The sequence below is a fragment of the Trichechus manatus genome, unplaced genomic scaffold, assembly GCF_000243295.1.
Source record: "Trichechus manatus latirostris isolate Lorelei unplaced genomic scaffold, TriManLat1.0 scaffold00018, whole genome shotgun sequence".
In the NCBI taxonomy this organism is placed as follows: Eukaryota; Metazoa; Chordata; class Mammalia; order Sirenia; family Trichechidae; genus Trichechus; species Trichechus manatus.
The window spans coordinates 11,765,673-11,780,648 of NW_004443954.1; the positions used below are offsets into that span (position 1 = coordinate 11,765,673).

The following is a 14,976-nucleotide window of genomic DNA, read 5'->3' on the forward strand; positions in this document are numbered from 1 at the left end:
TTCTGTAAATGGATCCCAGATTTGGCATGAGTCTTTCCAGGAATGAGAGTATGGAGAAGAAAGGAGATGGATTTTAACAGTGTGTAAATCTAAAACCACCTAATGATGGCTAATGTCTGGAAGCCACTATCTAGAAACTGGCCCTTGACCGTTAGTAGAATTTGCCTCTCTAATAAAATAATAAGAACATTTAGCATTTATTGGGCACTCACCACATGCCAGGCACTGGGCTAAGCATTTTGAATACGTTTATTTATTTAATTCCTCACAGGAACTCTATGAAGCAAGTACTATGATTACCCCTAGGAGCTTCTGGGTGGTGCAAATGGTTAATACACTTGGGTGTTAACCACAGGCGCCTCAGAAGAAAGACCTGGCGATCTAGTACCAAACAAGTCATTGAAACACCTATGGAGCACAGTTCTACTCTGACACACATGGTGTCACCATAAGTTGGAATCAACTCAATGGTAACTGCTTAATAATTACCCCATTTTTACAGAGGAGAAAACAGGATTTGATGTACATGTAACAATATATGAATGGATATTAAAAACATAACGCTTAGTTTAAAAAAGAAACAGAATAAAAATACAACACAACACCATTTACAAAATTAAAACACCTGCGTATAAAACAATACACATTTTATAAGAATCCAGAAAAACAAAACATCAAACATGTTAGAATGGTTATCGATGCGGAGGAGAACAGAAGTGGAAAACGGGATAAAAGGATAGATAACCAGAGAGGGGCCTTGCACATAGCAACGAGACAACGTGCCATGAACTGAGCCATAGGATACCTCAACCCTCTGCACCCAAGGTCCAAGTTAAAAAATAGCCCCAAAGCTTAGAGCCAAAAACCAGTTGTCATTGAGTTGACTCTGACTCATGGCGACGACTTGTGTGTCAGAGTAGAACTGTACTCCATTGGGTTTTCTACGGCTGATTTTTTGGAGGTAGATCACCAGGTCTTTCTTCCAAGGTGCTGCTGGTGGACTTAAATCTCCAACGTTTTGGTTAGCAGCTGAGTGTGTTAAGTGTTTGTACCACTCAGGTAGAATTTTAAAGCAGGCAGTTGTTAATAAATTGCTGCCGGTTTCAGAGCCAGAGACCCGAACTTGAGCCCAGGTACCCTGGCACCTGCCCAGTCTGTAGCATGCATATAGCTAGACTGTGAATCTTCAGTTCTTGAAAAGACATCTGCTACATAGCTAAACCTGTTTAGGCGTCAGCATTTGCCTTTAGCAATTACACAGTTTAAATGTAATCTTGAGAAAAAGAGCATTAGTAATATTTCTTGTATGCCAAGACTAAGTGTGAACTCACCAGTCAGCCATTCACCTACTCATTCAACAAGTTCTTGCTGAGTGCTTATTATGTGCCAGGCACTGGAACAGGCAGAAGGGAGACAGAGACCAATGAGCCTGAACTCTGGTCTCAAGGAGCTCCCAGCCATTGAACCATTCTCTAACCACAGTCAGCCCCAAAGGCCCCTCCTGCTGGCCCCATGCAGCCCACTGTTAGATTGCAGACATGAAACTCAAACCTACTTCCTTACCAGCAATGACCTTCTTAAGCACTGAAAATTTTTTCTTAAGCACAAAGAACTTTTGCTATAAGAGTGAACAACATTCATTTTCATTACTTGAAATATATTTTTCTTGTAGCTCATCTTTCAAAGTGGGTTGACCAAGGAAGAACAACACATGTCACTACAACCCTACTAAATGTAGCAAAATCTGCCTGGTTAGCTCATGTGGTAACTTCCCTTTCTGTGCTAAACCAAAACCAAACCCACTGCCTGACGAGTCCGTTCCTACTCCTAGTGACCCCACAGGGTTTCCAAGGCTGTAAATCTCTACGGAAGGAGACGTCTTTCTCTCGCAAAGTGGCTGGTGGGTTCCAACTGCTGACCTTTCCGTTAGCAGCTGAGCGCTTTAACCACTGCACCACCAGGGATCCTTTCTGTGCTAAACCCAAAAAAACCAAACCCATTGCCTTCGAGTCAATTCTGACTCATAGTGACTTTACAGGACACAGCAGAACTGCCCCATAGGGTTTCCAAGAAGTGGCTGGTGGATTTGAACTGCCGACCTTTTTGGTTAGCAGCCAATCTCTTAACCACTGCACCACTTAGGGGGTGAATATTTCAGAAACGAAGAAAGAATAAAATGTTGGAACTGGGGTGGGTGGGGAATTTCTAGTGTGGCCCTGAGGAAGCCACAAATCCCCAGGAGCAGCAGGCCTGGTTTAGGTTTAGATTCCCTTGGAGTGGCCTGACTTACCTCAATCGTTTTACAAGTGTCTTCCAGCTGGCTGATCACTCCCTGGACTCGATCGTTGCTTCCCACAAGGACAGCAATGCCATCACTGAGTTCAGACTGATAAAGAGAAAAAAGGGGTTAGATCGTGCATTCATAGCTGCACGGTCCTCATGAATTCTTAATCTAGGGCCCTGCAAACTCCTAAGAGTAATTGGGAGGACTGGGAGGCCTGTGGGCCTCCTGATATCATCTGCAGAATTTTATATGTATGTGCATAAATACATTTTATGGGAAGAGGTTTCCTAGTTTTCATCAAATTCTCAATGGATACTGTGATCCTGCTAAAGATGTTAAGAATACTGAATTACAGGCCATAGATACAGAATGGGATATTCACGGTAAAGAACTGCAAATAACCAGTAACCAGTAACCAGACTCATGGTGATCCCATGTGTGTCAGAGAATTGTGCTCCATAGGGTTTTCAATGGCTGAGTTTTTGGGAGTAGTTTTTGCCAGGCCTTTCTTCCAAGGTGCCTCTGGGTAGACTTGAACTTCCAATCTTTTGGTTAGCAACATGTTAACCATTTGCACTGCCCCATAGGGTTTCCAAGGCCATAAATCTTTAAGGAAGCAGACTGCCACATCTTTCTCCCATGGTGGATTCAAACCACTTGCCTTACTGTTAGCAGCCAAGTGTTCTAATAACTGTGCCACCAGGGCTCCTTTGGCACCACCCAGGGACTCCTAAAGAACTCTGAATATTCTTGATAAACTGAATGGAGTCCAATATGTGACTTCAGAGACCCAAAAGTAGTTATTTGCCTAGTACAGCTCAGGAACCATTTTATTTTGGAAATGTATATAGTAAACATTCATTTGTTGACTTATTCAACATATACTATACTATACATATCAGCTGAGATGTTTCAACAAATGCATGCAGCACTGGAGGTGCTCACTCTTCTATGTCAAGAAATTTGGAAGACAGCTTCCTGGCCAACTGACTGGAAGGGATCCATATTTGTGCCCATTCCAAAGAAAGGTAATCCAACAGAATGTAAAAATTATCGAACAATATCATTAATATCATACACAAGTAAAATTTTGCTGAAGACCATTCAAAAGTGGTTGCAGCAGTACATTGACAGGGAACTGCCAGAAGTTCAAGCTAGATTCAGAAGAGGATGTGGAATGAGGGATATCATTGCTGATGTCAGATGAATCTTGGCTAAAAGCAGAGAATACCAGAAAGATGTTTGCCTGTGTTTTATTGACTATGCAAAAGCATTCCACTGTGTGAATCATAATAAATTACGGATAAGATTGTGAAGAATGGGAATTCCAGAACACTTAACTGTGTTCATGAGGAACCTGTACATAGATCAAGAGGCAGTCATTTGAACAGAAAAAGGGAAAAATGAGTGGTTTAAAATCAGGAAAGGTGTGTCAGGGTTGTACCCTTTCAGCATACTTATTCATCTGTATGCTGAGCAAATAATCCAAGAAGCTGGACTATATGAAGAAGAATGCAGTATCAGCATTGGAGGAAGACTCATTAACAACCTGCAATATGCAGATGACACAACCTTGCTTGCTGAAAGTGAGGAGGACTTGAAGCACTTACTGATGAAGATCAAAAACTACAGCCTTCAGTATGGATTGCATCTCAATATAAAGAAAACAAAAATCCTCACAACTGGACCAATAAGCAACATCATGATAAACAGAGAAAAGACTGAAGTTGTTAAGGATTTCATTTTACTTGAATCGACAATCCACAGCACGGAAGCAGCTGTCAAGAAATCAGAGGACATACTGTGTTGGGTAAATCTGCTTCAAAAGACCTCTTTAAAGTGTTGAAAAGCAAGGATGTCACTTTGAGGGCTAAGGTGTGCTTAACTCAAGCCATAATATTTTCGGTTGCCTCATATGCAGTGTGAAAGCTGGACAATGAATAAAGAAATTGAAGAAGAATTGACACCTTTGAATTATGGTGTTGGTGAATAATATTGAATATACCATGGACTGCCAGAAGAACAAAACAAATCTCTTGGAAGAAGTACAACCAGAATGCTCCTTGGAAGCAAGGATGGCAAGACTTCATCTCACATACTTGGGACATGTTATTAGGTGGGACCAGTCTCTGGAGAAGGACATCATGCTTGGTAAAGTGGAAGGTCATCGAAAAAGAGGAAGATCCTCAAGAAGATGGATTGACACAGTGGCTGAAACAATGGGCTCAAGCATAGCAAAGACTGTGAGGATGGAGCAGGACCAGGTGGTGTTCCAATCCGTTGTACACAGGGTCGCTGTGAGTCAGAACCGACTTGATGGCACCTAACAATGACCATATTTAAACGTATGTTACGGGCTAAGGATATAGTGTGTGTATGCAATCGCACAACTAGACTAAGTCATTAAAGCTCCTTGCCATTGAGTTGACTCTAACTTATGGTAGTCCCGTGTGCTACAGAGTAGAACTGGGCTCCACGGAGTTTTCTTGGTTCTAATCTTAAAGGAAGCAGATCACCAGGCTTTTCTTCCGAGGTATCCCTGGGTAAGTTCAAACTGTCAACCTTTAGAGTTCTATGGGAGAAATTTCAAATTTGAAATTCCTTTCAATTTTTGACCTGAGAAGAGAGTTCATTGTTTGTACTTACCTATTTCCAAGGCTGCCCATGGAGGACAGAGAGCACTGAATGGGGATTTAGCAGACCCACATGCTTAGTACAATAATGCCCTTAATTTCTCTATGATGTTGGGCAAGACGTGATCAATTTGGACCCTAATTTTCTCACATTTAAAATGAGAAGACTGGACTATATCAGTGCTCATAAAACATTTTAAAGCTGCAGAACCCATTCTCCAAATGGAAACTAACATCAAATCCCAGTAGGTAAAAGTGAAGCTGTTTTGGCTGAACAGGAGCCGGAGTGGGAGTCCTACCAGTTTGTCCTTCTCTTTCTCCCCACAACCTCTAACCCCAGCAGTCCCGAGTCACATCCATGAGTCTCCAGAGCTCTAAGGGAAGTTCAGGTAGTTCCTGACTTAGACGTATTCGAGTTAACAACGAACACGCTTACAACTGTCCTTATCGTTAGTAATATGTACTACATACAATGTTGCAGCACATAATTTGCTGATTTTATCATTCTCAGATGTTCACTTGCAGATGTTCAATTTTACAATTTACTATAAAGATACTGATAATAAAAGGCAATAATAAAAAAAAACTTAAAAAAAAATGAGGTATCTGACTTACGTCAGAACCAACTTAGGAATGGAACCCCATCGTAAACTGGGGACTACCTGTAGCCTGAAAGCAAGCACCATTCATTTCTAACATGTTATTCTTTGGAGGGGAAAGGGGGAGAGAATAAATCATAAGTGGATTGAAAAGTAAATAAATGTTATAGATATCTTGTTAAATCCTTCTTTTTTTTTTAGCAGTTAGTAGTTACTGGTTGTAACTGGTGTTGCTCAAGAGTTGGTTTCCAATTTTATTTCAATTTTAATCCTCTCAATAAAACACTTACCAAATGTGGAATCTATGATTCTAAGTGAAAGAAGCTGAGATATGGAGCAGCTCAAAATCTCAGTGCCTAGAGTGGCTACATGGTCTCTGGGCGATGCCAATGGTCTGTGCTCATTTACTAACCTAAAGTTTGGCAGTTCTAACTCATCCAGCAGCGCCACAGAAGAAAGGCCTGTATCTGTAAAAATCACAGCCAAGAAAACCCTATGGAGCAGTTCTACTCTAACATACATAAGCTCACCATGAGCTGGAACCGATTCCATGGCAACTGGTTTTAGAATGGCTACATCTTTTGACTGGACAATGAATGAGGAAGACCGAAGAAGAACTGACACCTTTGAATTATGGTGTTGGTGAAGAATATTGAATAGTCTATTGACTGGCCAGAAGAACAAACAAATCTGTCTTGGACGAAGTACAGCGAGCATGCTCCTTAGAAGCGAGGATGGCAAGACTTCATCTTACGTACTTTGGACGTTATCAGGAGGGATCAGTCCCCGGAAAAGGACATCACGCTTGGTAAAGTAGAGGGTCAGTGAATAAGAGGAAGACGCTCAATGAGATGGACTGACACAGTGGCTGCAACAATGGGCTCAAACATAGTAATGTGAGGATGATGTAGGACAGGGCAGTGTTGTTGTACACAGGGTTGCTATGAGTTGGAACCAACCTGACAGCACCTAACAACAACAACAACATCTATCCTCACTTTGATTTGCATCAGATGGTTAAGTTTCTACTTGCTCATGCATGAACCCAGGTTGGCAGAGTAGTGATCAGCTGGGGGAGATGCTGTGTTTGGCCTGATTGAGGTGGCTGGGGCCGGGGCTGTGGGATGAGAGATATGGGCCACATTCAGGGAAGACCTTTCAGCAGTGGGCACAGGTGACAGGAGGGGTGGCACAAGGCAAATCTTTTAGAGTTGTTCCCTAACTAAGTGCCATTCATTCACTGTAACTTTCACCCACTAGGATTTGGAGAGAAAAGAACGTGAGAGGGACAATGGGAACTTTTCATTGGTGAATGAAGAAAAATAATTCTTGACGAAAGTAAAAAGTTATTCTCTTATCTATAGTCTGAACTTTGAATAATGCTTGAGCAGCTTGAGCTGGGCCGGGTCCGTTAACACTGATGGTTTTCAGCAAGTTCAAAAGGTACAAAAACAGTGACGTGTCACCTCTGGCCCCCTTCCTGCACCTCCCCCGTATCCTTCCCTACCACCCTCCAGGGAACCTAGCCTGTGGCCAGGCGGGCACCAACCATGCAGCATCCCTCCCAGCTGGGCCCTCACGGCCCTGTGACCGGACATTGCTTGTGCTTCTCCTTCCACATTAGGGAGCCAATCAACAGACACTCAGCAGGGGCTGTGGAGGAGGGGCCGGCGGTGGTTCTGTTACCTTCTGCCTCTGGAAGACGTGAGTGAGGGGAGCCACCTGGCAATCTTTGTGTGCCCCAAAGACCTTACACAGGGAGCAGGTGGGCACCTCGCAGTTCAGGCAGTAGATGTTGATGCGCTCCTCCTCGTGCTCCTCACACATGGGCTGCTCTGACTTCTTTTCTGGTCTGGGAGGAGGCAGGCAGACAAATGTTGGTCAGTTCCCACTGGGGCCAGGTAGAAGAGGGGCGATCAGCTTTGCAAACCCCAGCTTGCCCCTGCACCCCTAGCCATCTGATTTCAGAACGCACCCAGGGTTCCACTCATGTGCTCACAGCCCCCACAGATTCAGCTTCCCTATGGAGCGGGGGTGGGGTCAGGAGACCCTGATCTGTTGCATTTGCCAGTTTCATGGTGTAAGTATTCCCACCACGGCCAACTTCAAGCCACCTAAGATTTAACAACCATCTTGCAAAAATCCCTGAAAATTAAATACTCGGGGCCTCCCGGCCATTAGGAGCCAGCTCCAGCTCCAGCACTGTCTCCACAGCTCACAAGTTTCTCCAAGAGACACTTTCCTATGACAGGTAAAGAAGGGAAAGTTGCCAACAAACTACTCCTGTCCCTCCAGCCTCTGGCCCATCAAAGGGAGTGAGGGTGGGGTAACTAGGGTTCATTGCAGCACTATTCACAACAGCCCAAAGGTAGAAACAACCTAAATGTCCATCAACAGATGAATGGATAAACAAAATATGGTACACAATACAATGGACTATTACTCTGTCATAAAGACAAACGAAGTCCTGATGCATGCTTCAACATGGAGGAACCTTGAAAACCTTGTACTGAGTGAAATAAATCAGTCCCAAAGGGACAAATACTTCATGATCTCACTTATAGGAAATAGACAGATACACAGAGACCAAAGCTGATTCGTGGTTACCAAGAAAGGGGGAGGCATTGCTTAGGGGACACTGAGTTTCTGTTAACGGTGGTGAAATAATTTGGAAAAGGATAGTAGTGATGGTTGTACAACATTATTGAATGTAATCAATGTCACTGAATTATACATGTGAAAATTGTTGAATTGGCAAATGTTTTGTTATATACATTTTACCACAATTTTTTTGAAAAGGTGAACATTTTAAAAAGAAAAAGACAAAAAGGAGTGAGGGTAAGCTAAGGGGAGCCAAAATCTTCTCCGATTATTAATCTAGGTCTGGTTGGAAGTAGCTGTGTGTAAAAGGGAAAGTGTCAGCATGCACTTTATAAATTCATTTGGGTCTCCTCCTGCCATTAGCACATAAAATTAAATGTAAAAGATTCCAGAGGACTCGGCTGTGGTTAAGAGTGCAGTAGTATGTGCTCAAAAAATGTGAATAATTATACTGAATACTTCAAGCAATAAGAAAAATGTAAAACACTGTTCTAGGGCACAGTGGAATACTGGAAGATTGGATCTATCCTAAATCCTAAATCTGTCTTCCCAATAGATCAACACCAACCGGAGCTTGGTCACAGCTGCGCAGGTGATGATTGAACACTGGTTTGTCTGCGCTAGTGAGGATGGTGACCAAACAATGAAGCATTCAAAAGCATAAGAGATGGAGTGACTAGTCATTGCTGTTCAGGGATAGCCTGTTAGCTGCCTAATCACCTCGAGCTGGTGAATGGTAAATAACATCTTAGCAGGATGCTGCATGTTCACCTAATGATCAGTGTGGCTTGGGTGTTACGTTCAAGATCAAAATTATGCTTACTTCCAGGACAGAGCTGGAGAAAAATGTAGAACAAAATTCTGACTCACAAAACAGACCAGACTTACTGGTCTGACAGAGACTAGAGAAATCCCGAGAGTATGGCCCCCGAACATCCTTTTAACTCAGCACTGAAGTCACTACTGAGGTTCACCCTTCAGCCAAAGATTAGACAGGCCCATAAAACAAAATGAGACTAAATGGGCACACTAGCCCAGGGGCAAGCGCGAGAAGGCAGAAGGGGACAGGAAAGCTGGTAACCGGGAACATAAGGTTGAGAAGGGAAGAGTGTTGACGTGTCATGGAGTTGGCAACCAATGTCACAAAACAATATGTGTATTAATTGTTTAATGATAAACTAATTTGCTCTGTAAACCTTCATCTGAAGTATAATAAACACACACACTCACACAAATTGTGCTTAGTTGTAGTGCTTTAGGATCCCTCTGTAGAGCATGCTGGGAGGTGTGAGTGCAGCCTGCTTATACAAAACCCTGGAATTTTAATATGTCTTATCTCAAGATTGAAGCTGGTAATATTTTTCAGGAGTATTTGAAAAAGCCAAAGCCAAAAGCTTTCTGCATATTCCCAAACATGTGGTTATTTAACACTAGATTTTTGGGGACTAGATTTTTAGTTATTTACCTCTATTTTTAAAAAACTGCAGGCTATAGATTATTACAAGCCATGAAATCAATTTAAGAGGTCATGACCAGCATTGTTAAAAATCAAAATAAAATATAATAGCAAATACTGTGAATTATATTATGTGTAGTAAGGATAAGTATTGATAAGTGAAACTTTCATTTCACATATATAATGTAATGTAATATAATACAATGTAATATAATGTTTTTCTGGTATATATAACCTTCCATGTATATAAATGGTTACTGGATCACAATGTAAAATGTATTTCTGACTGTAAGCCATGAACAAACATGTTTGAAAACCACTGATCTTAATGTGGGGCATCTTGTAACTGCAGCCTCAGAACTCAGAGAAAGGCAGAGGATATGCCGATTCACCTCCACTGGGCTATAGAAAGAAGTCAGCTGTTTGAAATTGGGCTAACCTAGGTTTGGTAAGGAAAACACATGGACTTCAAGCTTCAAGATTTCTGAGTCTGATTTTTTCAAAAGGGATTTCTGCCTGGTTTTTAGCAATAAGTTTTCTATGAAGTCTATGATTGTCTGACTTGATTTCTGCCATATGTTTGAGATCCAACTGAGAAAAGTAAAGTCCACAACAGAGAAATAGAGCCCTCCTCCGCACCCCCCAGAGGGTTCCCTCCACTAGAAAGTGCACTTTATGAGGGTGGGGGCCGTGGTCTGTCTTTTGTTGCATCCTCAGTGCCCAGAGGAGTGCCTTGCGTAGAGTAGGTGCTCACTAAATATTTGTTGAATGAATGAGTGAGAAAATGGAAGGGAATCTGGCAGATTAATGGACAAGTATTCCCTGTGCTCTTACCTAGAGCTCCCACCTGGAGAAGGCATGGGAAATAGAGGAAAGCTCAGTGTCACCTGGAAGTCATGAGTGGCAAAGGCAGAGACCAGACAACATCTGAATATTATACCTATAAATGACAAAGCTCCTTAGGGGTTCTCTAGAGGTTAGAAGTGTCCCGTGGCCAGAAGCTTCTCTGTCCCTAAAACCTTTCCTCCCATGTGTCTTCACCTTGTGATAAGTGGGAGTCAAGCACGGTCTGGAGCTCCTTTACTGGAAACGGCACAGGCAATTCTACCGAGGCTCGTCTCCCCTAGGCATGTCCCGAGGACGACCTGCATCCCCTATGCCACGTCCCAGGTGTCGTTCTGATGTCCACAGCCCTGACCAGAGACAATGCTATTGAGCCCAGGTGTATGCAATATACACAAACACTGAAAATGTGGGAAATGGCCATGAGACCCCACTTTCAGTGTGTATTTGTGAGGCAGCTGATTCATTTTCATAACACAATCAATACACACTGAGAACTAAGTCTCATATCCCTTGTTAGGTTTTCTTATTTAGGTGGTGACACAGGCCCAGAGGCACCCCCACAAATAAATGATAAATAGTGGAAAAACAGCTAAAAGAATTAAAAGTGGTTGTCTGCTGAGTGAGATTTGGGGGTGAAGAGAGAGTGAGGAAGGGACTACACCTCTCATTAGAAGTCTTGTAGTATATTTAAATATTTGAAATTATGTATATAAATTATTTTGATGAAAACATTACATTTAATAGGGTAATAATAATAATCACAACCTCACAGAATTGTTGTAAGAATTAAAGAGTTACCCATGATTCATGCAAAGCAACCTGAATAATACACTGAATAGTCAACAATTAGTTTTACTTATAATTTTAATTAAATTTCGTTACTGTTATGTTCATTATTAATATTAGCAAAATTAGTGCCTTCTCCACACCACACACAAAGTGTAGTAGTTCAGCCCCATGAAGAATTCTAGATACTAAGGCCAAGTTTTGTTCATACCTACAATCTCTAACCTTTCTGTGGGAAGTCAGAGTTGATCAACCCCTCACAGTGTTTTCCAGGGCCAGGCCCAGTCTGTTATTGACAATCTTCTCCTCCCACCCCACCTGCTATGACTGTGGGCCGAACTGGGCTCTTCTCACTCTGTATGCCCAAAGTTATTCTAGGGACGCCTAATGTACCCTTCAGGCCCAGGGTTCTGGTCTGGTAAGGCTGTCAGCCCCCAGGGAACAACCAGGTTTATGCCCAGACATGTGCCCATGCCCTCTAAGCAACATGTGGCTTTGCTACTAAGTAAAAATGTCCCAAAGGCAAATCTCAAATTCAAGAAACAGCAGCATAAGAATGCGATAATCACAAAAACACCACTAGTCTACTCAGCTCTGAGTTTCATTGACGGAAATTTAGTTCATTGCTTTTATGCAGTTTGGGTACTATTTTTGACAGATAAACCACGCAGACTTTATAGTTAACGTAAAGATGTGTCTTGTAGTTTTTTACTAATGCTACAAGTTTTAACATCTCCTCATCTCTGAATTGCCTAACAATTACTGTTACTATTTCACAAGGTTGAAGCTCCCACCGTGGCAAATAGCAAAACAGAAAATTATTGCAATAAACAGAACACATAAGAATATTTGTAGAGCTGCTGAATCTGCTGGCACCTATGGAGCACCTATTCTGTGCCAGGCACTGTACTAGGCACTGAAGCAGATGCTATATAAACTTCTTTAATGATCGGTTGGTGATTAATTGCTTGGTTAATTTTCTTAAGAGGCAGTGCGTGTATTTGCAATTTTAAGTAATGAAATACAATGAGATCAGATCTGTGAAACACTTTCCTTCTCAAGAGACTTTGGAAGCAAGGGAGACAGGTGGCTCTTTACCTCCGAAATATGTCATCAGCAATTATTCTTCTTTCCCTGCTCCATCTACATCTTGGTACTACCTAATTTAGTTTTGAATCTTAATTACAATTATTATATGTTAGATTTATAGAACCACTTTTCTTCTAAGGGCGCATGGTTCTCAGAGCCCAGCAGAAGTTCCATAAATACACATCTCCTAATAAGAAATCAGTATGAGGTCATGATATAGCTATCAAGCTTTGTGGACTGGACTGACCTGTATGTACAATTGAAAAAGTGTTCTCACAACATGCCTTCTAGGAATAAGCTCTCACAGGGTTGTCTGTAGGAAATGAACTCTATAGGTAATGTGGTTCAATGAATAAGAAGCCTTTTACTTTTTTAATGGATGGACGTACCTACTACGTATCAATCCATCAACAGGTGAATGGGAATACAATTTGGAGAAGAGGAAACAACCTGAACTCCACCTTTTTCTAAACTTGATGTCCTTAAGGCCAGGACTACGTCTTGACTATTTAGGACTACTTCTTGCTTTGCATCTTCTCATGGAGTCAATACGATGATTAACGAGGTTAGAGGATTTTGTTTTTATTGTTATCATCCAGCCAATTTTAAGGTAAGACTGTCTGAAATAGGAACTGGACTAACTGGGAAGCTGCCAGTGCTATTTCATTTTCTATAAAGTTTTGTACTAGAATTTTCTGCTATTTAGTATCTGGAGCTATTAAGTACCTGTGAAGTACAAGTGTACAAAATGTATGTAATCCAAGGCTTTAAATTTAGGGGGCAACATTATGCCCTTTTTAATATCACATCTAGAATGAATCAGTGTTAATGAGTCACTTCATTCTCAAGCTGATACAGAAGCTCTGACACCAGCTCCCTTCTCCCCTCCCATGAGCTACTCTCGCTTCCCTTGGGAAGGACTCACTGGGAAAAACATTTTCCTATAGAACAATTAGTCTGTGATTGGTAAACAAACACTCAGTGTAGCAACCCATTAAAAACAAACAAGCAAATAGGCAAAAACAAGTTTCAAATGGGTTTGACATATCAGAGTGTTACCTGGTGGATTCCTGCTTGTAGATGTCAATGATATTTTCCACCAGCAGGTTCCTCTGAAGTCCATACACTCCATGTCTGTCCAAAACCACTTCATGTCTGCAGGATGGACAACGGAATCGGCCCCCTGATGCCACAGTGGTACCTCCTCTTGTGGGCAGATAGGGGTTAGAGGCCTGTTCTTGCCAAACAAGGAAAGAGGAGCTGAGTCACCAGGTAGCTTTTCTGAGACTTTTTCTCACTCACTGTTAACTACAAACAACATCAACTTCTACTTTAAGCTCAGCCATGAAATAATCCCTCAGGGCCTTATCAGCAAGTGGTCCTAAAACACAAGGCCAACATTTATTCACAGTAAACTGCAATGTAACATTTTTCACCCAAAATGCTTTTCCATCCAAGGTTTTCATAACCAAACATACCAGCCAGAAATCCCAACATCAATGTCTTCGGCAGTAATTCATTTACAATTTTGAACCAGACTCAGTGGGTTTGGTTTTTTAAAATGAATATGGAACTAAAACTAGATTCCGGAGCATGGAGGAGGCTGATGGCAAAGCACAACGCAAATCATTTTAAACAAATTAGCTTTTCTTGAAAATGAATGCAACCGTTTAAAGCTTTCTAAAGGAATTCATCTCGATGTTAAGCACTTGATTCAGAGAGGAGGGAGTCTCTCCCACTCCCCAAATTCCAAACAAACCTACCTGGAAAATATCACTGGCACATTTCCTGCACAGGTTATGTTGACAGGGGAGAATGACCACGGGCTTCGTGAACATCTCTAAGCAGATAGGACAGATGAGCTGCTTCTCCAAGTTATCCATGGTCTGCTGCTCTTTGGAAAAAGACTTGTAATTCAGAGAAGTGCTCATCTCCTCGCCGTTGGTGTGCACTGCGGGGAAAGGGTACTCCGAACGGGCTTCTGCAAGGGTTTCCTTGAAATAATTCCAAGGATTGTGTGATCAAGTGTCCTTTGCGTCTCTTTCAGCGGTGGACATTGTTTCAGGCCCTGGTTCAGAGTGGGTGCCTGAGCTGTTTTTAGCAGCCAGGGGTCACGTGACGGTGACTGACTTGTCCATATAAGCCAGTGACAGGAGGATGGATTCTGACAGGTGACGGGGAACAGGAGTCAACATTCCTGCCCCAGGGAGTGAAGAGAGCGGGTGAGAAGAGGGATTTCAAACCCCATTTAGACAGGGGTTGTGAGGAGAAGGAGGTCCAAGCTGACAGTTGTCAACAACAAATGCAAATGTGCATGCCTAGTAATTGAGCCATGGCCTCTGTGAGCATTCAATAAGAACTTGTTGACGGGTTTCTCTAGGAAGGGCAGAATGCAGCCCAAGAGTCTACTGCATCATGAGCGCCATCTCTGTCTTGAACGGTTAGGAAGAGCATCACCAAGAGTAACACAATAACACCTTCTTAGGAGAAAACAAAACATGTCTTGAAAATCATTATTCTGGCTTCACAAGGGTAATCATCTAAAAAGACTTGCTTCACATTAAATATTTCATCACGGCTAGGATTAGGGTCTGGGAAAATTCCAATTTGAAAGCTGATTTCAAATTCCTTCACTACAAAGTTTGTCCACAAAAAAAAAAAAAAAAAAAATTCCTTGTGCTA

General features: G+C 42.1%; 1 protein-coding gene across 7 annotated transcripts in view; it reads right to left on the reverse strand.

Annotated features, from left to right (window-relative positions):
• TRIM55 (tripartite motif containing 55) overlaps window positions 1–14,725 on the reverse strand; it is a 77,119-nt gene extending 62,394 nt beyond the window's left edge. For 3 of the 7 annotated variants that reach the window (XM_004372552.2, XM_004372554.2, XM_004372557.2), the window contains exons 1-4: window positions 14,058–14,463; window positions 13,354–13,526; window positions 7,203–7,368; window positions 2,291–2,386 (exon numbers count right to left, since the gene is read on the reverse strand). In XM_004372552.2, the coding sequence (XP_004372609.1) occupies window positions 2,291–2,386; window positions 7,203–7,368; window positions 13,354–13,526; window positions 14,058–14,225 (603 nt within the window). In that variant the 5' untranslated portion in view covers window positions 14,226–14,463. Of the gene's footprint in view, window positions 1–2,290; window positions 2,387–7,202; window positions 7,369–13,353; window positions 13,527–14,057 lie in introns of all 7 variants that reach the window. The other 4 variants (XM_004372556.1, XM_004372553.1, XM_023727729.1 and 1 more) reach the window with 2 other exon arrangements.
• Window positions 14,726–14,976: the final 251 nt, after the last annotated feature.